This window comes from Cygnus olor, chromosome 14, assembly GCF_009769625.2.
Source record: "Cygnus olor isolate bCygOlo1 chromosome 14, bCygOlo1.pri.v2, whole genome shotgun sequence".
Taxonomy (NCBI): Eukaryota; Metazoa; Chordata; class Aves; order Anseriformes; family Anatidae; genus Cygnus; species Cygnus olor.
In genome coordinates this window covers 8,918,505-8,935,345 of record NC_049182.1, presented here as the reverse complement: position 1 = coordinate 8,935,345, position 16,841 = coordinate 8,918,505, and the positions used below count along the sequence as shown (strand labels likewise).

At 44.5% G+C, this 16,841-nt stretch overlaps 1 protein-coding gene across 1 annotated transcript; it reads left to right on the top strand.

Moving 5' to 3' along the window:
• The first annotated feature begins 2,880 nt into the window (after positions 1 to 2,880).
• LOC121077740 (ovoinhibitor-like) lies at positions 2,881 to 15,443 on the top strand. Its single transcript, XM_040573196.1, has 16 exons — positions 2,881 to 5,020; positions 5,807 to 5,826; positions 6,670 to 6,806; positions 6,992 to 7,052; positions 7,165 to 7,298; positions 7,731 to 7,791; positions 8,790 to 8,926; positions 9,394 to 9,454; positions 10,333 to 10,469; positions 10,915 to 10,975; positions 12,108 to 12,241; positions 12,324 to 12,384; positions 13,655 to 13,791; positions 14,190 to 14,250; positions 14,600 to 14,715; positions 15,252 to 15,443. The coding sequence occupies exons 1-16, from the start codon at positions 4,825 to 4,827 to the stop codon at positions 15,295 to 15,297; spliced, it is 1,560 nt and encodes a 519-aa protein (XP_040429130.1). The 5' UTR covers positions 2,881 to 4,824; the 3' UTR covers positions 15,298 to 15,443.
• Positions 15,444 to 16,841: the final 1,398 nt, after the last annotated feature.

The window sequence follows — 16,841 nt, the reverse complement described above, 5'->3', positions numbered from 1 at the left end:
ACAGCTGGGAAGGTCTCTGGGATCCACAGCATGCATCTGGCCTGTGACACCTCTGAGGCTGTGCTGGCCAAGCAGAAAGCTCAGCAGCCCACCTTGGTGGCCTGTGGACTACCACCACGTGCTTCTGGGTCACCTTTCTGCCTTGGCTAATTTGTGCAAAGCAGGTCCTGTGCAGATGTCTGATGTCCCAGACGGCACGTGGGCTCAGCCAGTGCAGGAGGGGGAAGAGAGGGAAGAGAAGCTCCATGACTGTTGAACAGTTTAAACTATTTAAGGAAAGAAAAATGTCACTTGGAGAGTTAGCTGATTTGCAGATAGATCTAGTTCATCTGTATTCTGAAACTATTTTGAGATGAAGTTGGGTCTTTGAGCTAAATGCTCCCGGGGCTAGCTAGGGGTCTATTAGCGCCATGCACCTGAAAATTGGGTGGGATTTGCAAAGGAGGAAAATGTGGTAGTGGATTAACAGAAACCTATTGGTGGTTTGCATGCCTTTCCTGTACTTTCATTTATAGCTGTTACTTAAAGCAAATATGTTCTTATTTGTATAAACTTTATTGCAGGATGTTTCCAGAAGACCTTGAGTGAACACACACAGTGTTTGAGTCCACTTTAGCTGTGACCTGATCTGTAAATACGCACTGTTGCAGATAAGGCTGGAGTGACTTTCTTTCAGATTTTGGCAGGATTTCACTCAGTGCCAATTAATTTGGCTCTCTTCACAGATATTGATTTTTTTTTTCAATTAAGTTATCACAATTCCTTTTTTTTTTCCTTAATGCAGCTAATGAAAATTGATTTTTACTCTCATAAAGTACTCCCACATGTATCACATTTATCAGTCTATGACTTTATTATCAGCAGATTCTGACAAACAATGGTTAATATTTTGTATGCTGATTTTTAACGTGTGCAAACACTATGGTTTAGAAATAAATTATCACTGATTATTTCTACATGGAAAATCCCACCACGTACAGTTATGCAGGGAAAAGTCACCGGTTTGGTCCTATTTAGCTGTTTCTGGAGGTCCAAAATTTGTCTGTCTTTGAGCTGATGAAACAGGTGAACCCTTGAATGTTATTTATGCAGCTCGAGAAGGATGAATATGAGGCAGTAAAAATGTTCGCTGATGATGTCTGCTCACTGAGGGACGGACCTCTGCGTGATATTTTTTTAAAAGCAGCACACAATTTGAGGCTTAAAATAAATTCTTGCAGATGAAAATCAGTGCACTTGAAAGCGCTATTATAACTTGTAGTGATTTCAAGCATTTAGATTTTGAAATAATCCCCCATAAAACTTGCATTAATTGTGTTCCAAAATCAATGAACTGATGAGGAGGGTGCCCTACTAGCCTCTTCTGCCAGGGCTTGAGCACCTTCTGAATTTCTCCTGCTACCAGCAGAAATGATCATTCACAGAAATCATAGCTGGCAATAAGGGTTTATTAATCAGATTACAAAACTGCTAAGAAGGCCCACGACGGTGACTTGCTAAATCTGCCTTTGCTGTTGTTAGTGAGCCTACCAGAGGTAGCAATGGCAACTCTTTCTTGCTTTCAGCAGCCCTCCTTCCTGTCATTCAGCCTCCCTTTGCCGATCAGTCTGAGGTCTTACGGGCTCCAGCAGCACCATACGCAGCAGAGCTCCAGGTGGGACTCCATGTGAGTGATGCCACTTGTTATTTCTGTGGGGGTCCTGGGGAGGAGGACGCAAAAGCTCAAGAGGTGTTATGAATATATTGCCCTCTCCTTTATTTTGCTCTTGGTTACCCTTGGTGTTGACCTCTAATGCTGTAATGAGACTAAAAGAGCTCTCGATGAACCTGGAAAGGTACTAATACTCTGGGATGTCTTCAGTTTGCTGTAAATTGAATGTTATTAAGGGTGTCTTACTGCCAATGGGCACGGCCCCCGTGTGGTTCACAGCATTTCCTGAAGCTTTGCAGGACTGGCATTACAAATTGGCAGCTCTAGGCTGCTCACGAGTCTCCTGCCTTCTCACACAGTGTTTCCTCGAGTTCTCCTAAACATTGTCGGGGTTTTGAGCTCAACTGCTCCCTGCAGGGGCCTTGAGCCACTTGCTTTTTTTTGCCTGGAAAGTGTCAGGTACTTACATATCCCCAAGGGACATGCAAATGCTGCTCTGGCTTTATGCTGAGGACTGTTGACTCTGGCAGAACCTTTCGCAGACCTTGTACTCCTGTGCTGTTTCCCAATCCCCCGCAGCCTGTCCTTTTGGAGCCTGGCAGCGCTGCCCACCACCTCCTGTGGCCACCACAGCGGCAGGGCCTGTGCATGGTGGCAGGGCCTCTGCACGAGCCTCATGCCAGTCACGTAGGAGGGCCTTCTGCTGTAGAGCTATTTCTTCTGACTGCCTGGGTGTCCCCCTGATGCTGAACCCCTCCAAACAACTCCTGCATATGGGTTTCACCCTTATCTCCCTTGATTATTATAGGCTGTGCTCCATGGCCCACCTGCTTTGCCTCAGGGACTGGTGAATGGGCCCTCCTCTCTTTAGGATTCCTATTTAGCACCCATTAGCACATGCCTCCTGTCCTGCAAAGGTCTCCCTGGTACATGGAGCTCTTGTCCAGGCCCTTGGACCTGCCCTGCTCCAGTCTGCTGCAGGGGACATCCTGCTGGCCAGCCATCCAACCAGGACTGCAGCACAAGACAGGGAGCTGGAAGAGATCTCCAAAACTTTTCTCAAAATGAAGGTATGACCAACTCCACTTGAGTGGGTCACTCGAAACAGTAAGATGTAGATGCAACTTGTTGCAAGTTAAAAAAAAAAAAACAAAACACACATGAAAATTCACACTTTCCCTTGATGCTGAAGGTCCTAAAAGAAATACCTCAGTGTTAGCACAGGTGTATTGACATCTGCACACTTGGTTTGTGGATGGGAAACAGAAAAAAAATTCTGCATATATTTCTGAAAAACAGATGGGTTGGCTTCATTGCCTTCTGGCCTCAAAGGGGTCACATCCTTTCTTGGCCCATGTGAGTGAACGAGCACTGCATTGCAGCTGAGGTGGGGGGCAGCAGACATGGGCTACTGCTGAAGTGTTGTTTTCTAGATTCCAGTTCCTCCTCTAGATCACCGACAGGTGTTTTTTATTCTGTCCCTTTAATCCATCTCCTATTGCAAACATTCCCCGAATTTAATAACTTAGCTGGAAGACAATTGCTGTGATCTTGACAGAACATGCTGAGTCAATCTATTTTAACTGCAGATTTGGTTTGCAGATAATGTCTCCTTGCCGATAAGGTTCAGGTGTCATCTTTGTGGACATTGGCAGGGATTTGCTTGACCGTGACAGCTTTTACGGAGTCTGGCAATTAAGTTGTCAAGTTGCATTTTCCTCTGACAGGCAGCATTAATTGATGATAGACTTGGCTTCAATAAGCACTGAGAAAGATGGATATGGTGATCAGGATGAATAGAGAGCCTTGTACTTGAGAGCTGTGTTGGTCCAAAGCTCTGGAGTCCTTGACACTTGGTGTTGTTGAGATAAGGGACAGGGCAGGAGATATCTAGGCTGAATTTCGGGGAAGTAACGAAAGCAAGATATATGAATAGAGACCTCTGTAACATCACTAGGCATCAACATAGCTGGAAATGTTGGTATCTGGGGAGACTTTAACTTTGTAGATGCACACTGCAAACTACTAATGTTAGCAGAGCTCCTGGATATGAGGACCAAACAGAATTTTTGATTAAGTAATCCCCCAAATCATGTTATTGTGGATTTGCTTTTCAAGTGAGAAGGGTGTTGATGTCCTCCTCTTAGAAAAATAATACTGGGATGATTCAACCTGAGCTCACTCTGTTTAAATCATGCCAAAAATAGATCTGTAAATAAGGATTTTTACTACTGAGTACAGAATATGAAAGATTAAAACTTAAAAACTTGGAAAATCTAGGATCCCAACTGAGGAGACTTGTTTTGAGACCAATCTATAGAATTGACAAAAATCTGCTTAAATAAAGGAGAAAAACATGTTCAGGACTGATCTAAGCTGTGTTACTTTAATGCTGGGCAAACCTTCAGTTGAAGCTTGAAGAAAACAAGACATGAAGTGTAAAGGAATGATTAATGTACACTATGAATGTGCCGGAAGGTAATCGTGTATGGGCTAATATCAATCTTTACAAAGTTGGCTGACTTCCTAGATAAAGGAAGTACAGTAGATCTAGTCTATCCAGACAGCAAAAGCGTTTGACCTGTTACCCTGTGGGATGGTGTCATTTAGGCTTGGCGAGGTGGGTCAGGAACGGGCAACGGGGGAGGTGGTAGTGTGTGAACAGAGGGTACCACAGGAGTTATCAGTGAACAGCCAAAAAGATGGATTTGGGACCAAACTTCATGGTTTTGTTCCTTGCCTTAATACAGAGAAAGTTGGTACATGGAGTAGATCTCTGCTGAGTTTTTTTTTAAAGGCAGAAGAACAGGATTTCTCCCAGAGAGAATGGGGTAACCTTCTGGGCTGCAAGTGCCTGGGCTCAAACTGACATGGAATGTAGCGATGAAGAGTGCAAAATCATGCTCCAAGGTGAAATAATGAGAGTTTTGGCTACCAGCTAGGAGCTTGGTCGAAAACTACAGCGGAGGAGAAAAACCTAATTGCATTTATTCAGTCGTAGGGTAAATGAGAGCCTTCAATGTGCTGGGGCAGATCCGGGAGTGGAGGGGCCCTGGCATGCTCTCCACTTGCTGGCTCCCCTCAAGCCACACAAAAGGCCCCTTCCTGGCATACGTGCCCACGTCAATCATTAGCTAGAAATCCAGAGCTGGGTAAATACATTTTGGTTTCCCATGCTGATGACAGATTGGGTGTTACATCATAAGGTGGGACCATTTGATATGACAGTTCGCTATATATTCCCACTCCTACCTGTGCCCTTCCTCTCCCACACCGAGAGCGAGTGGGCTGTAGTGGCACTGCTGCTGTCTGCCATGAAGACCACCGGGCTCTTTGTGAGAGCGGCTGTAGCCCTCTGCTGCTTCTTAGGTGAGTGTTTCCTGTCCTATTGCATAGGTTGCTTTAGCTGAACCAGTGGCTGGGTGATCAGCAAAAGTACTGTGGTCTTGTAATGTGCAGGAGAGCCTTATTACATGAAAGAATATTCTTCCTGAGAGTGTAGCAAATAATTAGACTGAAAGATCCAGGTTTCAGCAAACCTCATGCAGATGACTGCTTTCATCTTGGTTTATAGGAGGAAATTGCTGAGGCAGCAGTCTTAGTGCAGGGCAGGAGCTTGCATGTGGAACTACTGGGTTTAAGGGCAAAGCAAAGCTGTTTGCAATGGCATCCATGTCGGTGTGAGCAACATAAGCGCAAACTTTAATGGCTAGAATCGCTCTGTAAACTTTACTGTGCCGTTCCCGGTAACTGAGAAGTTTGTGTCTTGGGATGGATAGTGTTGGTGATCAACAGCCATCTTAAATGCACATCTGAGCTTCTGGAAATCAAATACAAAATCTTTTAGAAGAGGTTAAACTCAGAGTGCAGAATTGAAAATGCCTATATCGCTTCCCTGTAATGTCTTAGGAACCGATTAATACATGTGGTCTCCCCCCTTCTATCTGCCATCAAAAGTGGAATGAAACTTTATTTAGTAACTTTTAATTCATCTTATGACCACTTACTAACATAATGTAAGACTACATTTTCTTAAACGCAATAAACCAATCAACAAGTCACTGAATTTAATTGTTTCATAGGAAGATTTGCATGTCATCTCTGCACATCAATATAAATGTATTTTTTTCTTTTCTCTCTCTACTTTTCTTTTAGATATTACCTTTGGAATTGAGGTGAGTTACAGATTTTTCCATTTATTCTGTTCTATTCTGAGCTTCTGGTAAAATAGAAACAGTATATAATTACCTGATGAGCAAGTGGATTAAATCTAATGAAATCCTGGCTGTTCAAATAATATTTCCCAGTGCATGATTGAATGATATTGCCAAATCATGAGAAAGTAAAACACCCCCCCATTTATACTATTTTCAGTTCATTAAGTAAAATGAAGAAAGCAAGAAGTAATTATACAATCCTATTATAATAACTCTTAAATATAATCGAGTTACTCTGAGTCAAAGGGCAGTATATTACCTCGTCAAGAGGAAAGCTGTCTTAAGACGATATGCTTGAAAGCATCAAAGACCATGATTCTGATATTTTTTTTCTATATGGTAAGACCCACACTATTGTGTTCTTTTCTATCCTTATATTGGGTTGAGGAAAACGGCAGGATCTGCATGATGGATTTGTCTGCAGGTTCTTCCCACGCAGTTACGAGACTCCTGTAACTCACCAGAGACTGTAGCATGATTGGAAACGATCAGGTTTTGAGCTGAGGGGCTCTGGAGTACGGCCAGGCTCCCAATTACCAGATGCCTTCATTAGGCACCGTCTCTCCCACAGCTGTCCTTCCTCCATGTCGTGCCTCCACCAGCCCCCAGCAGGAAGGTGTAATCAAAAACTTCTGTAGAGAAGTTTCCCTGCTCTTGACAGCTTGAGCAGGTTCAAAATGATACCTCTGGGTTTCCTCCCGGCTGGAGCTGTGGGCACTGCTGCAGGAGGTGGGAGGCTGTGTGGCTTGTCCTTTCTGGGCAGGAGCTGACCTTGGGGACGATGTTGTGCTGCTTTCACAGGTTGACTGCAGCCAGTATTCCAGCAGCATCAGCAAGGATGGGACCCTCTGGGTGGCCTGCCCAAGGAACCTGCAGCCAGTCTGCGGCACCGATGGCTCCACGTACAGCAACGAGTGTGGGATCTGCCTCCACAACAGGTGAGCTTTGCTGGAAACTCCGCGGAAGCGGCAAGGTAGGGGACTTGGGGTAAGGGTGGCAGCTCCGTCCCCCAAAGGTGGGCTGTGCAGAGGAACATGTGAGTTAGCACCAAGGTGTTGACACTGCCAGCCGGGTGGTGACGACTGCTCTGCACAATTCCTGACACAGGTCTACTTTCTTCTAGGGAGCACAGGACAAACATTGAGAAGGACTATGATGGAGAGTGCAGGCCAGATCATGTTACGGTATGCGCAACAGTAAGACAATGTCTTGCTCTGCTGTTGTCCATAAAGACTTACTTTTATTTAATTCTTTTTTTTATTATTATTTTTTTCTCTATTCCTGCTATTTTTACAGATTGATTGCGCCAAATACAGACAAACTGCAAAAGGTGGTAGTGTCCTGGTAGCCTGCCCAAGGATTCTGCAACCAGTCTGTGGCTCAGATAGCTTCACTTATGACAACGAATGTGGGATTTGCGCCTATAACGCGTAAGTCTTTTCTGCAGAACATCCTTCTGGATAATTAGCAATAGCTAAGGCTTTTGGAAACACTTCTGTAAAACACCAGGCTTTCTTAAGGCAGGTGTCTTGGTGAGTCTCTTTGAAGCTGGCTGCTTGTAATTCTCCAGCCAACTTCAGTTTTCTTCCCCATTCTCTCTCTGTGCTCATGAGGGGGATCACAAAAGAGCCAGAGCAGAACCATGAACAGATCAAATTGTTGCTCCTAATACCATGTGATATGGAAATACCATGCATTTTCTGCTCAGCAAGTGGTTGCTACTATCTGTGGGGTGCATCCAGACAACTCAGCCAGTTGCTGTGTTCTTTGTGGTGGGTGGGGCCTTTCTTGTCCCAGTGGCTAGAGGGAGACAGGAAAAGTTATTCTCAAGGCTCCCTAACCAAAGAACCTCTTTCTTCCAGAGAACATCACACCAACATTACCAAAATGCATGATGGAGAATGCAAGCTGGATATTGTCTCAGTAAGTGCAATAGAAATCAAAATCTCTCTCTTAGGGCTGTTTTACAGAGAGAATCCCAGTGATTTCTCTAGGAAACTGCAAGAGGATGGTATGACAGGACTTTTAAGGGTCCCAGTCCATCCTCTGGCTTTCTGCCCAGTGCGGATGTTTTTTGCATCCTCCCTGTCCCAAAGAGAGGGTCATTCCATATATTCCACATCAAAGGGACAGAAGAGGAGGCCCAAGATTTTCCTGGCATTGTGCTGTACAGGTTGGCAGTTTTCTCTCTGGAGATTCCTCCCTTTGCATTTCCACCCTTTGCAACAAGCATTCAAAATTCCCGTACTGGTTGCTTTCACAGACATAGTGAGATTCATAAGAGCAATGAGCGTACATATTTATAGGGTATAGCTCATTGTGTATTTATACAGGGCCAAGAGGCAAGTGCCTCAGGAAGAAATGCTTATATATTTCAGCACAAAAACTTGGAGATGCAGAAAGTTCATTCTCCAACTGACAGATAGCCGTTCTTTAGCCCTTCAAATCCCATGCTTAACTACAGGGAATTAGAATTAATAAGTAATCACGGCGCTGGAGAACTGGAGAGAAAACTAACACAAACCAAAACAATATTAGTCAGATTTCTAGCGAGTGAAAAATGTTTTCACGACCATTTTGTTTATGAGAAGGGATCCTACTATTTCATACATGTTCCTCTGCCTGAAGAATTCATTCTCCAAGATAGGTCCTTTTTCTCAGCTCCTAAAGAATTAGGATAATATTCAGCCTATTTCTGATACAGTTTAATTTAAGTGTGTCAGGGCTTTGTTCTGTCACAGAAACTACGATGGCTGTGTTTTATTTTTTTATTTTTTTATTTTTTTATTTTTTTATTTTTTTATTTTTTTATTTTTTTATTTTTTTTTCCATTCAGGTGGGATACCGAACGAAAAGGTTTTGCACTGACTTTTCCCACATAGCTAAGGCTCCACCGGGGCTAACTCTCCTTATTTTGGCAGATTGACTGCGGTAAATACCCATCAACAGTCGCTGAAGATGGCAGAAAATTAATAGCCTGTCCAAGGATCCTGAATCCGGTTTGTGGCACAGATGGCTTCACGTATGATAACGAGTGCGGGATCTGCGCCCACAACGTGTAAGTGCCATACGTACCCCACTCCTTCAAAGTGGCCAGCAGTGCTTCACAGTACTGGGAACCTCCCTTCTACGTTGCTGCCTATGCCTATGTCTTAAAGTGTGTTTAAAAAACAGATTATTTGGGGGTTTATAGTGAGTTTCCTTCTGTGACACCCTCTTCGTTCTCATTAGAGGAAACCTGCAAGAGTCAGAACATGGCTCCTTGGATCAGACTAGTAGGCTGGGCAGTGACTGAGCAGAGGAAGGAATAGTTCAGAATATTGCTTTAAATTAGATGTTATGAGAAGACGTGAGGAGCTTGTTAATGAGCAGAGTAATGCAGCTATCTTGATACAACCTTGTAGAGAGGCTGAAGCCCTGTTTTTTTAGGTATCTGCTTTAAGCTATGTCTGGTTCATTTTGCATGTGAGTGTGACTGAGAGTTTAAGCTTTTACTTACTCAACTTGATTATCTCTCTCTTCCAGAGAGCAGAGGACCCATGTCAGCAAGAAGCACAACGGAAAATGCAAGCAGGAGGTTCCTGATGTGAGTATACAATATAAGGCATATTTCTCCCCTTGTCTCTACCTACTGATGTATTTTCTGAGGCTACCTCTACTCTGAAAGTGAGCAGGCTTGAAGCCTGGCTCTCTCTACAAGTCCTTTAAGTCTTGTCAGCCCCTCTTGTTAAGGATGCCTACATATTCCAGTCCATCCTGATGCAGGTGTCCTTTGGGTCCTCCTTGCCTGCACAGCCCTGGCATATGAGAGCTATACACAGAGTTTACATTATGAATTGGTACCTACACCAACTTTTGCATTGAGGATGTATTCTAGTATATGGAGCACACCTGAAGTTCTGTACTGAGACAGTGAGTCCCAGAGCTGGCATCTAGGACATGCTAATGCGTGTACGACACACAAACAACATGGAACGTGGTCAGTGGAGGTTTAGAGCCTCCTTTGAAGATGACCTCCAAATGCATCACCAGCAAAGTCCATCTTGCTTTACTATTTTGTTTGCCTTTTTTTGTTTGTTTTGATAGTGCAGAATGAAAAAGAGACTATTTATTTATTTATTTATTTACTTATTTATTTGCTTTTCTGGCATATCTTGCAAACAGTTTTGGTCAAAATGTAACCTCCTTGGGTCAGAAGTGAAGTTGAATGGCATTTGGGATTGACTGAGCTACTTGCCCTAGTGATTTGGCATCTTGCAGACTATACAGTGCTGTGTAGTTCCTCCTGGGAATGAGAGGATTCATGCAGAACTGACTCATGCTGGTTCTGAGAGAACTGAAGTACAGCACAAATGTTGTTTCAGCATCCCAGTGTAAAAGATACAGAGACAAGCAGGAGATGATGCTAGGGTTTGTCTTGGAGAACAAAGGTTTCCCTAGGGCCAACACTCCTGCTTTTTGCAGATTGACTGCAGTCAATACCCAGCAAGAACATTTAATGGTGGTAAACGTATGGTACGCTGCCCACGGATCCTGCTCCCAGTCTGTGGCACAGACGGATTTACTTATGACAACGAGTGTGGCATCTGTGCCCATAACGTGTAAGTACTGCAGATAGGATTTACTTTTGGAGTGACTAGCCATGGTTAGTACTCCAGGTGGCTTCCCTTTTGATACTGGCATGTCTGCGTGTCTCTTTCTGTTCCTTTTTCAAACTCCTGAAGCTCTGTCACCTCTGTTTCCTTTCCTGATGTGCTGTCTGTGCTCCTCAGGGAGCTGTGGGAGAGCCAGCCACCAGCCTGAGCACCCTGTGAGGGCTGTGGGATTTGGGCAGAGGAAAAAGTGGATGGGACTGCTATGAGTAGATCTTAATGGTCTGTTACTGCTTAGGATTATGTTTGGTAATGATGGGTGGAAGCTGGTTAATTAAGCTGTCAGATGCCTCCTCTAACATATGCGCTGGTTAAGATTTTGATCCGCTCTGTGACTGCTGGGTGCCACAGGGCTCAGCCGGTAAGCAAGCTAACACTGGCCTCTCCCTTTCAGACAATATGGGACTGACGTTAGGAAAAACCACGATGGACGATGCAAGGAGAAGAGCGTTCCAGTAAGTGTAAATAGAAGTAGAATGAGTGCTTTCTCCTGCACTGCCCAGTCTCCAGGAGGAGCTGGGGGGTGCTTGTGCCTTGTGCTGGTGCTGCAGTGCTCCCTACCCATTTGCAGCAGCTGCGGCCAAGGGGCTGTACGTTTGGGCAACAGAGAAGGGGAATAGGCCAGGGCTTGGGAAACAAAAGGTCTCTGAACAGAAACTACCAAAGGCAGCCCAAGAACCATGCAGACCATTTTAGCACAGTAGGAGAGGACAGAAAGCTGTGTTAGATGTCTGTGTTTTCATTCAGTGCTAGGATTTCCACTGCAGTAGACAGGCTAAAAAATCCTTGTGCTGTGGTCAGCCAAGAAAAATCTGCTTCCAGGTATGCATACAGAAATAGCTGTATAAACATGCACAGTAACAATATGTGCTGATAACATCTCAGCACATTTATTCTGCTTATGCAGAGCAGCTATAAAACACTGAAAATAACTTCATGCGTCCCCAGGGAATGAGATATATTTTCTATAGTAAAGACATGATGTTATAATGCTGTCTTTGCTATAATTTGCTCTTGGACTGTGTGGGAAATATGGGTAATAAGAGAGACTACACTGGGGAAAATATGCAAAATGACTGTGAAGTGTCAGATGTTTAGCTAGTGTAGACTGACTTCCACAGTCATCAACAGATATTTGCCTATTTATCCTCAAATATTTGAACTGGTTGTAAAGATTTTTGCAACAGGAGCTGGTAAAACAGTTTCTTGTTGCTGTTTTCAAAATGCTGAAACAAAACCTCAGGTTTCGTTCAGCCAGGCTGGACCTAATGTCAAACTGGACCTAATGACAAACTTCTTGAATCAGATTCCTTTGGTCAAATGCTTGTTTTGAAACTTATAAACATCCTAGTCTAGGATAACTATCTTTTTGGTCCACTATTCCTTTCTTCCCTCTGTTAGCAGGCAATACCAAACCCAGCTACAATTACATAATTCATTTCTAATGGAAGACCAAACTTAAAACCAACCCTGATTTTCCTCTGGCAGAAGCTTTCAAAATCTGGAGGACCAGAGCCGGCAGACTGTAGCTGAGGCACGTTCCCAGCTCCCAGCAGCTGGCCCAGCATTGTTACTTTATCTCCCCAGCTTGATTGCTCTGCATACCTGAGAGATACCCCAAGCGGCGAAGCCATTGCAGCCTGCCCCTTCGTCCTGCAGGAGGTCTGTGGGACCGATGGTGTCACCTACAGCAACGACTGCGCGCTGTGTGCCCACAACATGTAAGCCCTGCAGGTCACCCTCTCAGAGATCACCAAAGTTGCTTGTTGAGCTTTTAAAACTCTGCTTTCTCTCTTTTTCCAGTGAATTTCGAACCAGCGTTGCCAAGAGGCATGATGGAAGGTGTGTAGAGGAAGTTCCCCAGGTAAGTGGGACCCAAAGAAAAATAAGAGCTTGAGGGGGTGCTTATTGCCTAATTGTAGGAGTGCTGGTTGGTTTTCATGGTGTAGCCTCCACTGGGTTATGCAGCTTCTGCTGCCCTTTTTCCTGTGGGTGAACACCACCCCCCGGCAGCAGGAACGCTGTGCACTTCCTGCAGTCTGTCATGGAACGAAAGAGAAGAGGACAGGTGAGGAATGATTTATGAAACAGGTAGCATAAATGACTTAAAGCATTACAAGGAAAAATTTGCTTTCCCACAGCAGTCTATCATAGCCACTGCAGGAACTTAGCAGTCTGTTTTGGCAGTATGGGAAGGGGACGCAGGTGACCCCAGCTACCTGGTGTCTTCTAGATACTCTTGCTTTGCAAAAGGATGTGCTGCAAAAATTAGAAAATTACCCACCTTTTGAGTTCCCATACCTAATGTACCAGAGGATTCAAACTTCTCTGAGGTGTTTTTTCTTTTTTTTTGTGTGTGCATGTGTGTAAATACAATATAATCCAGTGTATACCAACAGTGAATCTTGTAAAAATACCAGATTAAATATATTTGGCCAGCTATAAACTATTTACACTCACTGGGGAATAGAAAAACAAAGCCATCTCATTATCATGTGTTTGAAAGAGTCAACATCCTGAGTCAGATATTTCATTTCTATACAAACAGACTATGAAATGTCATTCCTTTGTTTCCTGGGTACGGTCTGTGCTCAGGCCGGGTGAGATACATAAATCAGTGAGGAAGACCTCACACTGGAGAAACTGGGACTGCTAAAACACAAGGCCAGTTCTTCAACTGGTGTAAATCATTTTTAACTGCTGTCAGTCCTTCTGGCAGATTTCAACACTCAGAGCCAGCCCCTTGCAACAAAAGGCCTGTCAGCACATCTCCTCTCAATTCTTGTGGGACGTGAAACACTCCTTGGTCACATTCAGCTTCTCTTGCAGGAAGTGCATAAATCATACCATTTTGATTTGTTGATTATTTATGAGCTTCATTTTGCAATATCCCAGTAGGTTCAGCAAGGTATAAGGGCATCATGATAAATACAGAGCTGAATGAGTGATGTGCACCTTCAAGCCTTGATTCAGTCTTCTCCAGCATAAGGCTATGAAATGAAATTGCTAGTTTTCAATGAAGAATGAGTTAATAAATAACCATAATCTGTCCTGTGGCAGATCCTAAAAGGCAGAGGCATAAACAGGGGTTTGTGTCTGGGCACCATGGCACATTTGCTGTCTTTGTTTCACAGCTTGACTGCAGCAAGTACCCAACTTCCACGCTGAAGGATGGCAGACAGCTGATGGCCTGCACCATGATCTACGATCCCGTCTGTGCTACTAACGGTGTCACTTATGCCAGCGAGTGCACACTGTGTTCCCACAACCTGTAAGTACTTGCCCTTCTCCTGGGGGGACCCACAGTGGCTGTGGCTGGACCACGTCCTTGAGGGCTGAGTAATGCACAAGGACTCTATCTGAAACACCGTGCTGGATGGGTCCCCTCTGTCTACCCTGTTGCCCTGTTTGCCATGGTTGGCATTTGAGATGGGCATTTAGCAAGGCCCATTGCCCGCAGAACTCCACAAAGAGTGTTCATTGACTGGGAGACCATTATTCCAAAAGATACACCCCCGCTCCGTAAAGGCACACTCTTGCTAATGCTATGCAGCTAATGCTAAGCTAATATTTCTGAAAATCTGTGTGCTATGCAGAAACAAGGCTGTGCTCTTGCACCATGGTTCTAACAGTAAAGGTTGCCTCTAATGTTTTCCCTCATTCTTCCAGGGAGCATCGGACCAATCTTGGCAAAAGAAAGAATGGACGCTGTGAAGAGGATGTTACAAAAGTGAGTGGGAAAAGATGGGGACAAAGAGCAAGGTCCAGTATCTGTTACAGTCATGGGGAGCTGTCCCCTGCTTTGGGTCACAAACCAGAGGAGCAGCATGCAGCCCTTGGGAATTTCACATTGGTCATAGAACAGCTGCTCTCCATCCCATCGCTCTGTAACAGTGCGGGGAAAGGATGTGGCAGTGGGTAGGAATAGTATGAGGTCACATCTGCCACCAGGAGGGAGCTGAGTTGGTTATTCTCATAATTTTCCAGGCAGTTTCATTTCTCAGTGGGGTGTCATTGCTCGTGCTGGGGGGACATGGTTTGCTCTCAGGCAGAGTCTCATGTCCTCTTTGTGTGTGCAGGATTTTTGCCGTGGCTTCACAGAAATCTCTCCCATCTGCACCATGGAATATATGCCCCACTGTGGCTCTGATGGCATAACATACAGCAACAAATGCACTTTCTGCAATGCATACCTGTACGTATAGAAGTAAAACCCTTCCTCTCCGCATTTAATTCCTGTACCTGCTACAAATGTAGGGCTGTTTTTGTAAGGCATTTTTGACTAAGTGCTTACGGGTGTGTGGAGGACATTTCTGGTGCACCATGACTTCTGCAAGGAGGTGGGGTGTTTGCTTTTTAAAGGAAAATGCAAAGCACTCACTTCTGGCAATCTGTGTGTGGCTTCCTGTTGTGTGGTGTTTTTTTTTTTTTTTTTTTTTTTTTTTTTTTTAACTTCAAAGACAGTTTGCTTAGTTTCACCAGCATGCAGTTTGTCCCACAAGCTCATCAGAGCATGAGAGAAGTACTTCACCAAACTAGCTGGATATTATCAAATGTTTAAAACCTGTCATCTTTCCTTTAATGATAATAATGAAAGTAAATATTTGGGCTTTTGAGACTGTTCTTTACCTTCTGTCAACATTAAGCCAACATTTGGGCTAGTGAAGAGAGAAACAGGGCTTCAGCACTGAATATAGTCTGTGTCTAATCCTTCTCTCCTCTTTTCACCAGGACGAGCAACAGGACTCTCAACCTCATGAGCAGGTCCTCATGCTAACTCTGCAGTGGAGTCCAGCACAGGAAGACAAACTGCCTTGCACATGACTTTTCATGGGCTGATCTTCCCCAACAGCTTTCCTTCAGCTTGTTTTGTCTCCTTAAGCTCCTGAAACACGTTTTGGTCAATAAACTCACTTGGCAACATTTATATGTCTTCGTGCTTTGTTTCATACCTTTTCACCCTTTTCCTCCCCAGCATGGTACTTGCACTGGTGCTCATTGATTCATCTGTTGATGTTCTGCTCTACCAAACAATGTGGGTAAAGATTTTCCTGCCAGGTGTCCATGCCATTCCCCCTCCAAAGAGGGACCTGGGCTCCCTTTGAATCTCTCTGGCATTTCCTTATGCCTCACAGTCTCTTTTCACCTAAGTTTTAACATCCCGGTGTGACCTGATCGTGTGCTCCATCTCTTTAGTCACTGCAGGGAGACGTTCACCTCAAGGGTGGCATGGTCCATCTCCTCCACAGGGCAATGTCTAAGGTGGGGTGGATGGTTTGCTCTCAAAAAGAGTGTTCTTTTGCTGTTGGCTAGAAAGGGAAACTCACGGAGTAGCTGACAGGTGCCCCTGACCTGGCTCCTGCTGCCTCCACTGCCTGTGCAGCCTGTCTTGTGGAAGAGGCAGCAACTGCTGTCACAGGAGGTGATCCCAGCCTGTCTCCACTGAACTGACCTCAGTGCCATGTGCTGTGTAAGATACAAGCTCCAGGAGGGGAATATCAAGCTTCTTTCAGGGTCGCAGAGCAGGAGTGTCAACGCATGAAGTAAATACCTTGATTTGTTGATGTTACTGGACAGCCTCAGTCCTGGTGCCTGAATCGCCCATGCAGTGGGGAACAGGTTGCAGTAAATCACTGCAGCCACCTGCCTTCTAAAGCCATTTGGGAAGGAAAAGGATGCAGGGGATTGCCTGTGACCAGATTTAACTGAATATGTAGCAAGTTGCAGGAAAGCATTTCTGCACGACAATTTTTTCCACCTACTTTTTTCAGACCAAGGAGCTTGGTATGCAGTGGTACAATTGCTGTCACTTGGGTCTGTGTGGATGTCGGGGGGGTAAGAGGACCTGGGGGCCACCCCCACCAGCTCCACTCTGGTTCCCTCAGCCTAGGGCTATTGAAATTCCAATGTTTGGGGGTTAAAGGATTTATTTTGGGCTATAGCTAAAGCCTCCCTCCTTCAATGTCCCATTGTAGTTTACCAGAGAAACACAATTATTTGGACCAGTTTGGAAAGTCACTCTTTGAATTGTCAGGCTAGATTAATAGGGCAAAGGCAAATGTTCCTGACTTGGAGATACTGTGGGTATTGTATCAGGGAATGAGGCCATAGTACCTCCATGCTATTAGATTCCATGCTGGCATGTACTTTTCAAGATGATTTGTAACTAACAATGGCTTATTGTGCTTTTCTTGAGTCTGTGTCCTAATGTAAACGTTCCTTTAGTTTATATAACCTTCTTGCCATTTGCTGTTAAGGTGTTTTTGCAGAACATATGTTGCTTTAATCTAGTTTAACTGTTACTTGGTTATCCTGAGGGAT